General features: G+C 46.1%; 2 protein-coding genes across 4 annotated transcripts in view; one reads left to right on the top strand and one right to left on the bottom strand.

Annotated features, from left to right (window-relative positions):
* The window catches only part of MASP2 (mannan binding lectin serine peptidase 2), a 19547-nt gene extending 4861 nt beyond the window's left edge, over positions 1–14686 (top strand). The window contains exons 7-11 of the mRNA XM_031664353.1: positions 1543–1661; positions 4784–4862; positions 8541–8675; positions 9173–9247; positions 12655–14686. Of these exons, the coding sequence (XP_031520213.1) occupies positions 1543–1661; positions 4784–4862; positions 8541–8675; positions 9173–9247; positions 12655–13418 (1172 nt within the window). The 3' untranslated portion in view covers positions 13419–14686. The remainder of the gene's footprint in view (positions 1–1542; positions 1662–4783; positions 4863–8540; positions 8676–9172; positions 9248–12654) is intronic.
* TARDBP (TAR DNA binding protein) overlaps positions 8895–14686 on the bottom strand; it is a 19148-nt gene continuing 13356 nt past the window's right edge. For all 3 annotated transcript variants that reach the window (XR_004182719.1, XR_004182720.1, XR_004182727.1), the window contains one exon: positions 8895–9244. The gene's annotated coding sequence lies outside the window, so the exon portion shown is untranslated. The remainder of the gene's footprint in view (positions 9245–14686) is intronic.

The following is a 14686-nucleotide window of genomic DNA, read 5'->3' as shown; positions in this document are numbered from 1 at the left end:
CCTGACTTATCTTTCTATCCAGCCAGCCATCTATCCATCCACCCATCCTTCTGCCTACCAATCCTTCTATCCACCAATCTATTCATCCATCCATCCATCCATCCACCATCCTTCCATCCACCATCATTCCATCCTATGGATGTGTACCAGGGATATGTAACGTGGAAGCCACAGTTCCAGCAGCCTCTGCTCAGTCCAGTGAGGGAACAGTCACAGAAACATAACCAGAACCCTGTGGCAAGCACAGCCTAGAGCCAAGCACTGGACAATGTGAGAGTCCAAAGGAGGACCTCACCAGACAGGGGCTAGGAGCTAGGAAGCTATCCTGGAATAGGAAATGCCAAGATTGAATTTAAAGGATAAGTGGGTATTAGACAGAGTTCTAGGTGGCAGAATAGTATGCGCAAAAGCCCCCCAGAGGCTTCACTCTTCAGGGTGTGGAGCTGTAGAAGGTGAGGTGTGGGTATGAGTTGGGGCAGGGGAAAAAGGAGGGTTGCACCAGAGCCACAACTTGAGGAGTATGCAGCCAGGATCTACACACTACCTCTCAGGACCACCCCTACTGGCCCTGGCTCTGCCCTCTGAGGCCCTGCCAGAACTGCCACCACCTCTTCCTCATGACAGACACTCCAGTGCTAGAAGCCCTGGGCTCCCACAGGTCCAGAAAGGCTATCCCTGGAGATTGATTCCTCAAGGGGAGACTTTGGGACCTGCATGGGACTGAGAGCTGCCCCAGGCCACAGGCTGGGTCAGGGGCACTCAGGTGCACCCAGCTGCCCCAGCAGCTTGGCAGAGACCACTGGGCCCCAGCAGGTGCCGGAGGGAGGAGAGGACTCAGAAACTGACCGGTGGGTTTTAAGGGGCAGCTGGGGAGCACTGAAGCCTTGGGGTGAGTGGAGGCCAGGGTTTGGGGGCCAGAGTGGAATGCAGTGTCCTGGTGGGTTGAGCACTGTGGATAGGCGCTCATGAGGGGCGGCTGTGAGGGTGAATTACAGCTCCACCAAGCACTAGCCTAGGTGCTTTGTATTTGATCTTCACAACAGCCCTGGGGCAACTATTATCATCATCACCCGCTCCCCATCTTGCAGATGAAGAAACTGAGGTTCCGAGAGGTTACACATAACCACTGGGAAATGGAGAGTTATGATTTAAACCCAGCTCCGGTCACATGTAGGTCCCAAAGCCTCCCCCGAGCTCTCTTCCTCAAAGTTACACTCTGTCTCGGTTTCGAGCGTGGCTCTGAAGTTCCTGGCATAGAGCAGACATTCTATTTATGGGGACTGCCCCATCTTCCCACATACCCGGCTTTCTCACATACCTTGGGCTCAGTCCCAGGGAAAACAAGAAACCTTCATTTGCAAAAGCACCTGAGAGTTTAATCTTGCCTTTGGTGTTAAATCTTAAGAACCCTACCCCACGAATGGCAAGCTCTCTTTACATGTTAAGTATTTCCTTTATAAACTAAGAACTTCAGACGGCTCGATTCGGACTTGGCTGCTATAGACCTCATCAAAACCAATATGCCTGATTTCCTCTGCGCAGCGCAGCCTTGCCCTTATCCGATGGCGCCACCTAATGGCCACGTTTCACCTGTGCAAGCCAAATACATCCTGAAAGACAGCTTCTCCATCTTTTGCGAGCCTGGCTATGAGCTTCTGCAAGTGAGTTAAAACAAGACTAAGTACACCACGATCAATCACGATCGCTTTGAAATGTGAACATATTTCTATCTGCAGATATGTGAAAGCAAAGTGGGAAAATCGTGTGTCAGCATGATTTCTTTTGTCTATCTTTAAATGATAAAAAGCCAAGAAATAAGTTTGCAGAGGACAAAAAGGATGGCTATGGAAAATTTGATTCTGGGAATTCTACCCTTTCTTTCTTTTTCTTTTCTTTTTTTTTTTTTTTTTTTGTTGTTCTCCCCTCTTTCCCCAAGGTCGATTGTGCTGTGGCGCGATCTCGGCTCACTGCAAGCTCTGCTTCCTGGGTTCACGCCATTCTCCTGCCTCAGCCTCCCGAGTAGCTGGGACTACAGGCGCCCGCCACCTCGTCTTTTGTGTTTTTTAGTAGAGACGGGGTTTCACCGTGTTAGCCAGGATGGTCTCGATCTCCTGACCTCGTGATCCGCCCGTCTCGGCCTCCCAAAGTGCTGGGATTACAGGCGTGAGCCACCGCACCTGGCCTCTTTCTTTTTTCTTTAAACGTAACTTTAAATTTACGTAAGCGAGCCCTGTTTTAAAGCTACTTTGGAAAGCTGGTGATGAAAATAGGCAATTGGCCAGGCGCAGTGGCTCACACCTGTATTCCCAGCACTTTGGGAGGCCGAGGCAGGCAGATCACTTGAGGCCAGGAGTTCGAGACCAGCCTGGCCAATGTGATGAAACCCCCATCTCTACTAAAAATACAAAAATTAGGCCTGGCGTGGTGGCTCACGCCTGTAATCCCAGCACTATGGGAGGCCGAGGCTGGCAGATCACAAGGTCAGGAGATCGAGACTATCCTGGCCAACATGGTGAAACCCCATCTCTACTAGAAATTCACACACAAAAAATTAGCCGGGCGTGGTAGTGGGCGCCTGTAGTCCCAGCTACTCGGGAGGCTGAGGCAGGAGAATGGCGTGAACCCGGGAGGTGGAGCTTGCAGTGAGCCGAGATCACGCCACTGCACTCCAGACTGGGTGACAGAGCCAGACTCGATCTCAAATAATAATAATAATAATTAATAATAATAATAATAATGATGATAATAATAATAAGAAGAAGAAGAAGAAGAAAAAGTAAAAATATAAACATTAGATGGGGTAGTAGCCCCGTCTCTACTAAAAATACAACAATTATTAGGTGGCCGGCGCCTGTAATCCCAGCTACCCAGGTGGCCGAGGCAGGAGAATCGCTTGAGCCTGGGAGGCGCAGGTTGCAGTCAGCTGAGATTGCACCACTGCACTCCAGCCTGGGTGACAGAGCAAGACTCTGTCTCAAAAAAATGCATAAAATAAAATAAAATGGGCAACTTTTCTGTTGGTCATACACGACAGCAGCTCTTCGTAAAGTGGCTGGAACGACAGAAAGATGAGTTTGCTATCCTGTTCCATGTGCTCTGCCTAGCATCAAATTAAAGTCCTCCCCCTGGTCAAATGACCTTTCCATGAAACAAATCCTGGGCCCACAAAAAGGTAGACAGGCCTGGGAAATAGTGTATTCTGCAAAGTTATAAATAGTGATCACTGTTAAGGGAGGAGTATAATTTCAAAAAATGCTTAGCATGTTGCTTTAGGGGCACAGGTAAGAAATTAACACATCCTCTTTATGTTCTTCAAAATTGTCACTGAATCCCAGTGGTAAGAAGTAATAACATTGGAATGATAACTAACTATGCAATCCACAGTCCTGTGGAGGGTCAAAAAAAAAAAAAAAAGTGAGACACTTTTCCCACCTTGCAAACTTCTTGGGCGGGCTCTTTTCCACAGCTCCTCGGACCACAAACCTCTTTAGTTTCTGACTTAACACAAGAAGTCCTGAAATCCTTTGAAGCACGAGGTTTCTGCCAAAGCCATCGTCTTTTATTTTAATGTTTGATTTTAGAAACACATTATCTCAGCAAGTCAAAAAATGACACTGGCAGTGAAAGCTGGTGGACAGCACACAGACGAAACTCACAAAAGTTCTTAGGAGCCCTCCTCCAGCTAATGGCTACAGGCTAGACAGATACACAGACATACTTGCAAGTCCTATCACACCTGCTTTTTCAAACTTGTCACCATAGCCCTCTGTTTGTTTTTTTTTTTTCTTTTTGGACAGGGTCTCACTTTGTCACGCAGGTTGGAGGGCAGGGGTGCGATATCATGGCCCACCACAGCCTTGACCTCTCAGGCTCAAGCAATCTCTCACCCCAGCCTCCCAAGTAGCTGGGACTACAGGCGAGCACCAACATGCCCGACTAATTTTTGTCTTTTTTGTAGAGGTGGGGGTGTCTCACTATGTTGCCCAGGCTGGTCTCGAACTTCTGAGCTCAAGCAGTCCTCCCACCTTGGTTGGCCTCCTAATGTGCTGGGATCACAGGCGTGAACCACTGTGCCTGGCCCTCTGTCACTTTATATAAAGAAATGGTGGAACATCAGATACAGAAATGTTGAGATATGATGATGATGACGATGATTTGAGACAGGGTCTCACTCTGTCACCCAGGCTGGAGTGCAGTGTTGCAATATCAGCTCACTGCAACCCCCGCCTCACACGTTCAAGCAATTCTCCTGCCTCAACCTCCTGAGGAGCTGGGATTACAGGTGCACGCCACCACGCCAGGCTAAATTTTTGTATTTTTTAGTAGAGACAGGGTTTCACCATGGTGGCCAGGCTGGTCTTGAACTCCTGGCCTCAAGTGATCCACCTGCCTTGGTCTCCAGGTGTGCTGGGATTACAGGCATGAGCCACCACACCCGGCTGAGATCTGATATGTTTTTGTATTACAGTGAAAAACAAACAAACAAACAAAAGAATCATAAATTGCTGCAAAGTTTCCATCTGATTCATAAAATGCCAATACCTGTTGAACAATGAAATACATAACCTAGGTGGCATAGATGTGCACTGAGGCGGTGAGGCAGTGCGTCCAGGTGCCAGGTCCCCTCAACCCCAGCACATGCAGATACTGGTCATGTGCGATGCCACCCGCTTTGGGAGTACCTCGTAAAACACTAGAATAGGAAGTACTGTGAGAGCACAGCTTTGGGGAGTGATTTTATGATATACACAAGGAAATTAATATATTCTGAATTCTTCTTCAGGGTCACTTGCCCCTGAAATCATTTGCCGCAGTTTGTCAGAAAGACGGATCTTGGGACCAGCCAATGCCCTCGTGCAGCAGTACGGTCATGTGGTGACTACAACCCTCATAACCGCCCGGAACTCCCTCTGCTGCTAACTGTTGCTGCTTCTATTGCTTCTCTGGTTTTCTGTTTCTTTCTTTTCTTTTTCTTCTTCTTCTTCTTCTTTTTTTTTTTTTTTTTTGAGATAGGGTCTTGCTCTGTTGCCCAGACTAGAGTGCAGTGGTGTGATCTTGGCTCACTGCGACTTCTGTCTCCCAGGCTTAAGCAATCCTCCTGCCTCAACCTCCTGAGTAGCTGGGACTACAGGTGCCTGACACCACGCCTGGCTAATTTTTGTATTGTTTGTAGAGACAGAGTTTTACCATGTTGCCCAGGCTGGTCTCGAACTCCTAACCTCAAGTGATCCGCCCGTCTCAGCCTCCCAAAGTGCCAAGATTACAGGCGTGAGCCACTGTGCCTGGATCCTTGGTTTTTTAATGATCCGTTTATCAGCACTTGAATTTCAAATTTGCTTCTTTTCTCCCATCTCTCAGTGCACTCTTAGAGGTTAAAACAACCAACCTACTAGGGAAGGGATATGCTTAGAAAAGCATATTCTTTGACAAGTTGTTTTTTGTTTTTTGTTTTTTCTGAGACAGGGTCTTACTCTGTTGACTAGGTTGGAGTACAGTGGTGTGATCTCGGATCATGCAACCTCTGCCTCCTGGGTTCAAGCGATTCTCCCACGTCAGGCTCCCCAGGAGCTGGGAGGCACTACCAGCACATGCCACTATGCCAGGCTAATTTTTGTATTTTTTTGGTAGAGATGGGGGTTTCACCATGTTGGCCAGGCTGATCTTGAACTCCTGACCTCAGGTGATCTGCCCACCTTGGCCTCCCAAAGTGTGAGTACGTGTCTGTGTGTGTGTGTGTTTGAGATGGAGTCTCACTCTGTCACCCAGGCTGGAGTGCAGGGGCAATCTCAGCTCATTGCAACCTCTGCCTCCCAGGTTCAAAAGATTCTCGTGCCTCAGCCTCCTGAGTAGCTAGGATTACAGGCACATGCCACCACACCCTGCAAATTTTTGTATTTTTTTTGTAGAGATGAGGTTTCACCATGTTGGCCAGGCTGGTCTCAAACTCCTGACCTCAAGTGATCCACCTGCCTCAGGCTCCCAAAGTGTGTTCTTTGACAATATATTTTTTTTTGGAGACGGAGTCTTGCTCTGTAGCCCAGGCTGGGGTGCAGTGGTGCAATCTTGGCTCACTGCAACCTCCACCTCCTGGGTTTAAGCAATTCTCCTGCCTCAGCTTCCTAAGTAGCTGGAACTACAGGCACACGCCACCACACCTGGATAATTTTTTGTATTTTAGTAGAGACGGGGTTTCACCGTGTTGCCCAAGCTGGTTTGAACTCCTGAGCTCAGGCAATCCGTCTGCCTCGGCCTCCCAAAGCACTAGGATTACAGGCATGAGCCACAGTGCCTGGCCTGACAATATTTTTCTAAGTATAAAAATAATAATATTCATGGTAGAAGATGGAAGATAGAAAATACAGAAAATTATGAACATCTTAATGCCCATAATGCCACCATATGCAAGTATAATCATTACTTTGTTTTTTTTTGTTTTTTGAGATGGAGTCTTGCTCTGTCGCCTAGGTTGAGTGCAGGGCGCTGATCTCGGGCTCACCGTGCTCTCCGCTCACGCCATTCTCCTGCCTCTCAGCCTCCCGAGTTGACTACAGGCCTCGGCCACCACACCCAAGCACTTTATTTTAGTAGAGACGTTTCACTGTGTTAGCTTTCAGGGATAGTCCCCACCTGACCTCCTTATCCGCCTCTGCCTCCTGCTGGGATTACAGGCTTGTTCCCACTGCTCGGCCTAATCATTATTACTTTGTTTATGTTTTATTTATTTTTTATTTTTTGAGACGGAGTCTCGTTCTGTTGCCCAGGCTGGAGTGGAGTGGTGCCATCTAGACTCACTGCAAGCTCCTCCTGCTGTTCTAGGTTCACGCAATTATTCTGCCTCAGCCTCCTGAGTAGCTGGGATTACAGGTGCCTGTCACCAAGCCCAGCTAATTTTTGTATTTTTAGTAGAGACGAGGTTTCACCACGTTGGCCAGGCTGGTCTTGAACTGCTGACTTCAAGTGATCCACCCACTTCAGCCTCCCAAAGTGTTGGGATTACAGGCGTGAGCCACCGCGACCAGCCAGTTTTTTTTTTTTTTTTAAACCGGGTCTCATTCTGTCGCCCAGGCTGGAGTGCAGTGGCACAGTCTCGGCTCACTGAAACCACCTCCTCCGGGGTTCAAGCGATTCTCCTGCTTCAGCTTCCCCAGTAGCTGGGATTAGAGGTGCCTGCCACCACAACCCGTAATTTTTTAATTTTAATAGAGGCGGAGTTTCACCATGTTGCCCAGGCTTGTCTCGCACTCGTAATCTCAAGTGATCCACCCACCTTGGCCTCCCAAAGTGCTGAGATTACAGGTGTGAGCCACCAGGCCCGGCCTAATCGTTACTTTTTTGGCGTGTGTCCCTCCAATTACACACAATTCACATATGTGAGCAAGTATATACTACTGTATGTAGAAAGGGGGGTAATTTTATGTGGTAATACACACACCCCAAACTGGGATAATGATGTACATTACCATTTTGTGAACTAAAAATCATGTATTTTTTTCTTGGAGACAGGGTCTTGCCCTGTCGCCCAGGCTGGAGTGCAGTGGCTTAATCATAGCTCATATGACACACCCTCAAACTCCTGGGCTCAAGTGATCCTCCTGTCTCAGCCTCCTGAGTAGCTCAGACTACAGGCACGTGCCACATACCCAGCTCCTTTTAAATTTTTGCTAGAGATGGGGTCTCACTATGTTGCCCAGGCTGCCTTGGCCTAAGTGCTGGGATTACAGGTGTGAGCCACCATGCCCAGTGAGCTTTAGAAAGACTTCCAAGTCTTTCTCAATACTTCAACTTATTAAAAGGATCAGAAGAATAAGCTGAATTTTTTGTTTTGGAGACAAGGTCTCTATCACCCAGGCTGTAGTGCAGTGGTATGATCATAGCTCACTACAACCTCATCCTCCCAGGCTCAAGCGATCCTCCTGCTTCAGCCTCCAGAATAGCTGAGACCATACCACCAAGCCCAGCCAATTTACCTTTTGTAGACAGGGTTTTGCTGTTGCCCAGGCTGGTCTTGAACTCCTGGTCTCAAGTGACCTTCCCACCTTGGCCTCCCAAAATGCTGATTACAGGTTTGAACCACCAAGCCTGCATCCTCCAATCTTACTGTCGTGTCCTTTTCTACCCTTATTGCCTTGTGAATTGCAAGCTTTTACATCCAACCAGCCTGTGCCGTGTCGCGTGCTATTCTGCTGCAGACCTTTCTTATATTGACGTGAGGGTGCTAAGGAGCTCCGGTGGTTTCAAATTCCCTTTCTCCAGGAAAGGTAGCACACCTCTTCCTCCGCATGGACCACTCCCCTCAGTTCAGCCATTTAGTTACCTTCCCCCTCAGCCTCCCAATAATTGGGACAAAAGGCACGTGCCACCATGCTCGACTTTTTAATCTCTTGTAGAGAGGGGGTCTTGCCGTGTTGCCCAGGCTGGTCTCAAACTCCTAGGCTCAAGGGATTTGCCTGCCTCAGTCTCCCAAAGGTGCTTCTCCAGACCTTTGGAAAGTTAGCATTGAAATGATCAATGCATTCCTCCCTCCCATGCTTCTTTCTTAGTTGTTGACTGTGGCCCTCCTGATGATCTACCCAGTGGCCGAGTGGAGTACATCACAGGTCCTGAAGTGACCACCTACAAAGCTGTGATTCAGTACAGCTGTGAAGAGACCTTCTACACAATGAAAGTGAATGATGGTATGCATATTGTTCAAAGTTGGGGGTGGGCAATACTTGGAACTTAAGCCCCCATGGTCTGAAAATAAACTTTAACCAACATTTTTGGCTAAGGCTAGACAAAAGACTAAAAGTCACTTCTCCCATCCGCTAAGTGAAATATTATAGCTAAAGTGACTTTAATGTCAATTTGCAAAAATCTGAAAACGGATCTAGTAAATGACTACTACAAACACACAATATATTCCAAATGGTTTAATTTAACAAGTCAAAACCTTATCATTAAGCACTTGAGATCTTGATACATATTCAAGTTACACATCTAAAAGGTTTCCACTTTGCAAGCAAACATGGTAATGCAGAGACCTCCTACTTATGAAATCATGTAAAATGGTTCTTCAGACACCTCTATTTCCCACGGATGCTCAAGAATCGACATTTTTCAAGGGGGTATTCAAGCAAATGACAACCATCTTATACATGCAGTTAAACATTTTTGCTTTTCCAATGATTTGCAGGTAAATATGTGTGTGAGGCTGATGGATTCTGGACGAGCTCCAAAGGAGAAAGATCACCGCCAGTCTGTGAGCCTGGTAATGGACACATTTATACAAGAGATTGGTAATTGATGGAAAGTAGAACTGGGTAGGAGGCAGTAAGGAGAGCTTTAGCTGTGGTAGGCAGAAATGTAACTTCAGCACTTGGCTCTTAGGCTAAGTTATTATTTCCAAATAGTATGTTCTCATTACCCCCTTTCCATATAGAGAGGTTGTTAGGTGCTGACTGCATCAGTCATTTATTTTTGACCTTATAACTAGGCAAGCATAAAAAATTAAATGATTTTTAGGCCAGGTGTGGCTCATGCCTGTAATCCCAGCACTTTGGGAGGCCGAGGCAGGTGGGTCACCTGAGGCTGGGAGTTTGAGACCACGCTGACCAGCATGGAGAAATCCCGTCTCTACTAAAAATACAAAATTAGCCGGGCGTAGTGGTACATGCCTGTAATCCCAGCTACTTGAGAGGCTGAAGCAGGAGAATCGCTTGAACCCGGGAGGTAGAGGTTGCAATGAGCTGAGATCGCACCATTATACTCCAGTCTGGGCAACAGTAGTGATATTCCATATCAAAAAAAAAAAAAAAAAAAAAAGGATTTTAAAAATTATCTTGAACAATTTATACATTTATAAATACGAGTTCTTCTGTTGAGTTACTATTCTATGTTAAAATGCTATTAAAACCCAAAGCTAATAATTTCCCGAAGCAATTGTTTTCAACATCGTTTTTAAACATCAATGCAATCTGCCTTTTAATAGCGCTTTTTAAATTTTTTTAAACCAGAATTGGCTCCAAAGATAATAGTTGAGTAGAATGATTTTTTTTTTTTTTTGAGAGGGAGTCTAGCTCTGTCGCCAGGTTGGAGTGCAGTGGTGCAATCTCGGATCACTGCAACCTCCCCCTCTGTAGAATTATTTAAAAAAAACAAATAAATCGAGGCCAGGCGCGGTGACTAACGCCTGTAATCCCAGCACTTTGGGAGGCTGAGGCGGGTGGATCACGAGGTCAGGAGATCGAGACCATCCTGGCCAACATGGTGAAACCCCGTCTCTACTTTAAAAAAAAAAAAAAAATTAGCCAGGCGCGGTGGCAGGCCTGTAGTCCCCAGCTACTCAGGAGGTTGGAGTGGCGGTGAACGGCGGGAACCTGGGAGACGGAGCTTGCAGTGAGCCAAGATCTCGCCACTGCACTCCAGCCTGGGCAACAGAGCCACACAGTGTCTTAGAAAAAAAAAAAAAAGCACTTTGGGAGGCTGAGGCGGGCGGATCACGAGGCCAGGAGACCGAGACCAGTCTGGCTAACATGGTGAAACCCCGTCTCTATTAAAAATACAAAAAATTAGCTGGGCGCAGCGGCGGGCGCCTGTAGTCCCAGCTGTAGTCCCAGCTACTCGGGAGACTGAGGCAGGAGAATGGCATGAACCCGGGAAGCGGAGCTTGCAGTGAGCCGAGATTGTGCCATCGCACTCCAGCCTGGGTGACAGCAAGACTCTGTCTCAAAAAAAAAAAACAAAACAAAACAGAAAGATAATAATATACTAATTACCAAAATCAGAAAGATAATAATATATATTAATTACTCCTTTTGTGTTATTTGGCTCAGGTTTTTTAAAAGACGGAGTCGCGGCCGGGCGCTGTGGTGGCTCGCTTCCAATCCTAGCACTTTGGGAGGCCGAGACGGCGGATCACGAGGTCAGGAAGATCGAGACCATCCTGGCTAACACGGTGAAACCCCGCTCTACTAAAAATACAAAACCAGCTGGCAGGTGGCGTGGAGCCTGTAGTCCCAGCTACTTCTCGGGAGGCTGAGGCAGGAGAATGGCGCGGATCTCGAGGCTGAGCTGTGAGCTGAGATCCGCCACTGCACTCCAGCCCGGCGCGACAGAGCCAGACTCCGCCTCAAAAAGACGGAGTCGCTTGTCGCCCAGGCTGGAAGTGCAGAGGCGCTGACTTCAGCTCACTGTAAGCCTAGCCTCGGTTCACACACCATTCTGCCCGCCAGCCTCCCCAGTAGCTGGGACTACAGGCTACTGCCGCCACTCCCGCTATTAATTTTTGTATTTTTGTAAAGATGGGGTTTCACTGTGTTAGCCAGATGGTCTCTGATCTCCCTGGACCTCGCGGATCCACCCTCACCAGCCTCTCCCAAAGTGCTGGGATTACAGGCTGTCACCCGCCTGGCCCAGTCTAGGTTTTAATGCAAGTGCACTACCTCAATAGGGAACATATGCTACATTAATGGGTGTATTTAATTTGCAATAAAGATACAAAACTTAGTTTGGAAGAATCAACTAGACCAAAAATATAATTCTGGAACCTGCAGGGTCCTAGCCACAAATGCAACATTCTAATGTCTAAAACATTTGTATGTTCAAAGGTAAAAGTAATTTTGCAAAGATATTGACTTTAGTTCCTGCTTTCCTAGGTTTACATAAATCCCCATTTTACAAGTAGGAAAACAGAAACAGAGAAAGGTTATGTCCTTCTAATTCCTATGCACATCATCCAGTCCATCTGCTCAGACAATGCCTGCTTGCCCTGTTAATTTTCCTAATTTTTTTTTTTTTTTTGAGATGGAGTTTTGCTCTTGTAGCCCAGGCTAGAGTGCAGTGATATGACTTGGCTCACTGCAACCTCTGCCTCCCAGGTTCAAGCAATTCTCCTGCCTCAGCCTCCCGAATAGCTGGGATTACAGGTGCCCACCACCATGCCCGGCTAATTTTTGTGTATGTAGTAGAGACAGCATCTCACCATGTTGGCCAGGCTGGTCTCAAACTCCTGACCTCAGGTGATCCACCCACCTCAGCCTTCCTAAGTGCTGGGATTACAGGTGTGACACTGCACCCAGCCAATTTCCCCATCTTTTTATAATTTTTTTGAGACAGTCTTGCTCTGTCGCCCAGCCTAGAGTGCAGTGGCGCGATCTCGACTCACTGCAAGCTCCGCCTCCCGGGTTCCCGCCATTCTCCTGCCTCAGCCTCCCGAATAGCTGGGACTACAGGCATCTGCCACCACACCCGGCTCACTTTCTGTATTTTTAGTAGAGATGGGATTTCACCATGTTAGCTAGGATGGTCTTGATCTCCCGACCTCGTGATTCGCCTGCCTTGGCCTCCCAAAGTGCTGGGATTACAGGCATGAGCCACCATGCCCTGCCTTCCCAATCTTACAGACCAAATTATTTTAGCAAAACAAAGTAACTTCTAAAAGTCAGTTTTCACTAATCTCATTTTCTGAGGAGCTAAGAAATACCAAAAGGTTTTATCAGGTGTTTGAACTGCGATGTTTTAAAATAGCCTCACTTGCCTGTATAGGTGGTCACCCACCAACTCATGTAATGTAACTTTTGGTTGACATCGAATACATACTTGAAAGTGGTCATAATTTAAGAAAAACATGACTGACATTTTACAAAGGCTCTCTACCTATCTGCTTTTCTCCCTCAGTTTGTGGACTATCAGCCCGTACAACAGGAGGGCGTATATATGGAGGGCAAAAGGCAAAACCTGGTGATTTTCCTTGGCAAGTCCTGATATTAGGTGGAAGCACAGCAGCAGGTGCACTTTTATATGACAACTGGGTCCTCACAGCTGCTCATGCCATATATGAGCAAAAACATGATGCATCCTCCCTAGACATTCGATTGGGCGCCCTGAAGAGACTATCGCCTCATTATACACAAGCCTGGGCTGAAGCTGTTTTTATACATGAAGGTTATACTCATGATGCTGGCTTTGACAATGACATAGCACTGATTAAATTGAATAACAAAGTTGTAATCAATAGCAACATCACGCCTATTTGTCTGCCAAGAAAAGAAGCTGAATCCTTTATGAGGACAGATGACATTGGAACTGCATCTGGATGGGGATTAACCCAAAGAGGCTTACTTGCTAGAAATCTAATGTATGTCGACATACCAATTGTTGACCATCAAAAATGTACTGCTGCATATGAAAAGCCACCCTATTCAAGGGGAAGTGTAACTGCTAACATGCTTTGCGCTGGCTTAGAAAGTGGGGGCAAGGACAGCTGCAGAGGTGACAGCGGAGGGGCACTGGTGTTTCTAGATAATGAAACACAGAGGTGGTTTGTGGGAGGAATAGTGTCCTGGGGTTCCATGAATTGTGGGGAAGCAGGTCAGTACGGAGTCTATACAAAAGTCATTAACTATATTCCCTGGATCAAGAACATAATTAGTAATTTTTAATTCGCATGTCTGCAGTCAGTCAAGGATTCCTCATTTTTAGAAATGCCTGTGAAGACCTTGGCAGCAACGTGACCTGAGAAGCATTAATCATTACTATGAACATGGCAGTTGTTGCTCCACCCAAAAAACAGACTCCAGGTGAGACTGCTGTCATTTCTCCACTTACCAGTTTAATTCCAACCTTACCCACTGACTCAAGGGGACATAAGCTACGAGTGATAGTCACCTTTGCCAACCCAATGTAATGTCACTGCTCAAATTACATTTTGTTACTTTAAAAGGCCAGTCTCTTTTCATACTGGCTGTTGGCATTTCTGTAAACTGCCTGTCCATGGTCTTTGACTGTTTTTAAACTTGTTCTTATTGATCTCTGTAAGTGCTTTATATATTATAGCAGTATTGATTCAAGGATAACCTTGAATCTTTTGGGGTAGGCAGGCTGGAAACACAATACTTCAGCCCAGGTACCGACTAAAATTTCCATGTTAAAAACCAATACCACAAATTGGTGGGATACAATTATTCACTTATCAAATCGTCAGACAAAAGGAACGTGAATAGCAGTACTATTTCATATTGTTAAAGACAACATAAACTTCCCAAAGGACTATTTGGCAATACATTTTAAGCAAGACCAGGCATGTTCAGGGAGAGTGGCAGGCCATAGACTGGCAATACATTTCAAAAGCCCTTAAAAAGCATGCATAATCTTCGACTTAGCAATTTCAATGCTAAGAATTTATTTTAGCAGTAAGGATATTCCCAGCAATTGGAAATAACCTGAATAATGTTCAAATTCAGAAGACTGAATCAAAACGTGGCATTTCCACAAGATGAAAAATGGCATTAGAAATAAGTGGTGACGTTATAGATAAATCTGTAATTTTTTCCCCTTTACAATGAACATGAAATACTTGGGCACAGTGATGCCTAACAAGAGCACAGATCACACAACAGTTGAGTCAAGTACAGAACACTAATACACAGTTAGGAGCTACTTTGCTTGTACTCAACAACAAAATCATTCTTACTATTACACATTATCTCTTGGATTACGGAGTAGTTCCTACTTTTTCCTACTAAGGACAAAACTTAAGTGCTGATTTAACCTTAAAAATCTCATTTCATTTTAGGTGGCTATTCCTTCCTAAAAGGTTTGAATAGCTAACATTCAAGTTTTTCAGTCTAACAGTTAACATTCCATGTAAAAGTTTACTGTGAGTCTTGGCCTCATTTCTCTTGTGCATATAAAGTATAAAGTACAACTT

This window comes from Papio anubis, chromosome 1, assembly GCF_008728515.1.
Source record: "Papio anubis isolate 15944 chromosome 1, Panubis1.0, whole genome shotgun sequence".
NCBI classification, from domain to species: domain Eukaryota; kingdom Metazoa; phylum Chordata; class Mammalia; order Primates; family Cercopithecidae; genus Papio; species Papio anubis.
The sequence above is the reverse complement of the archived record's forward strand: the minus strand, read 5'-3'. Positions and strand labels throughout refer to the sequence as shown.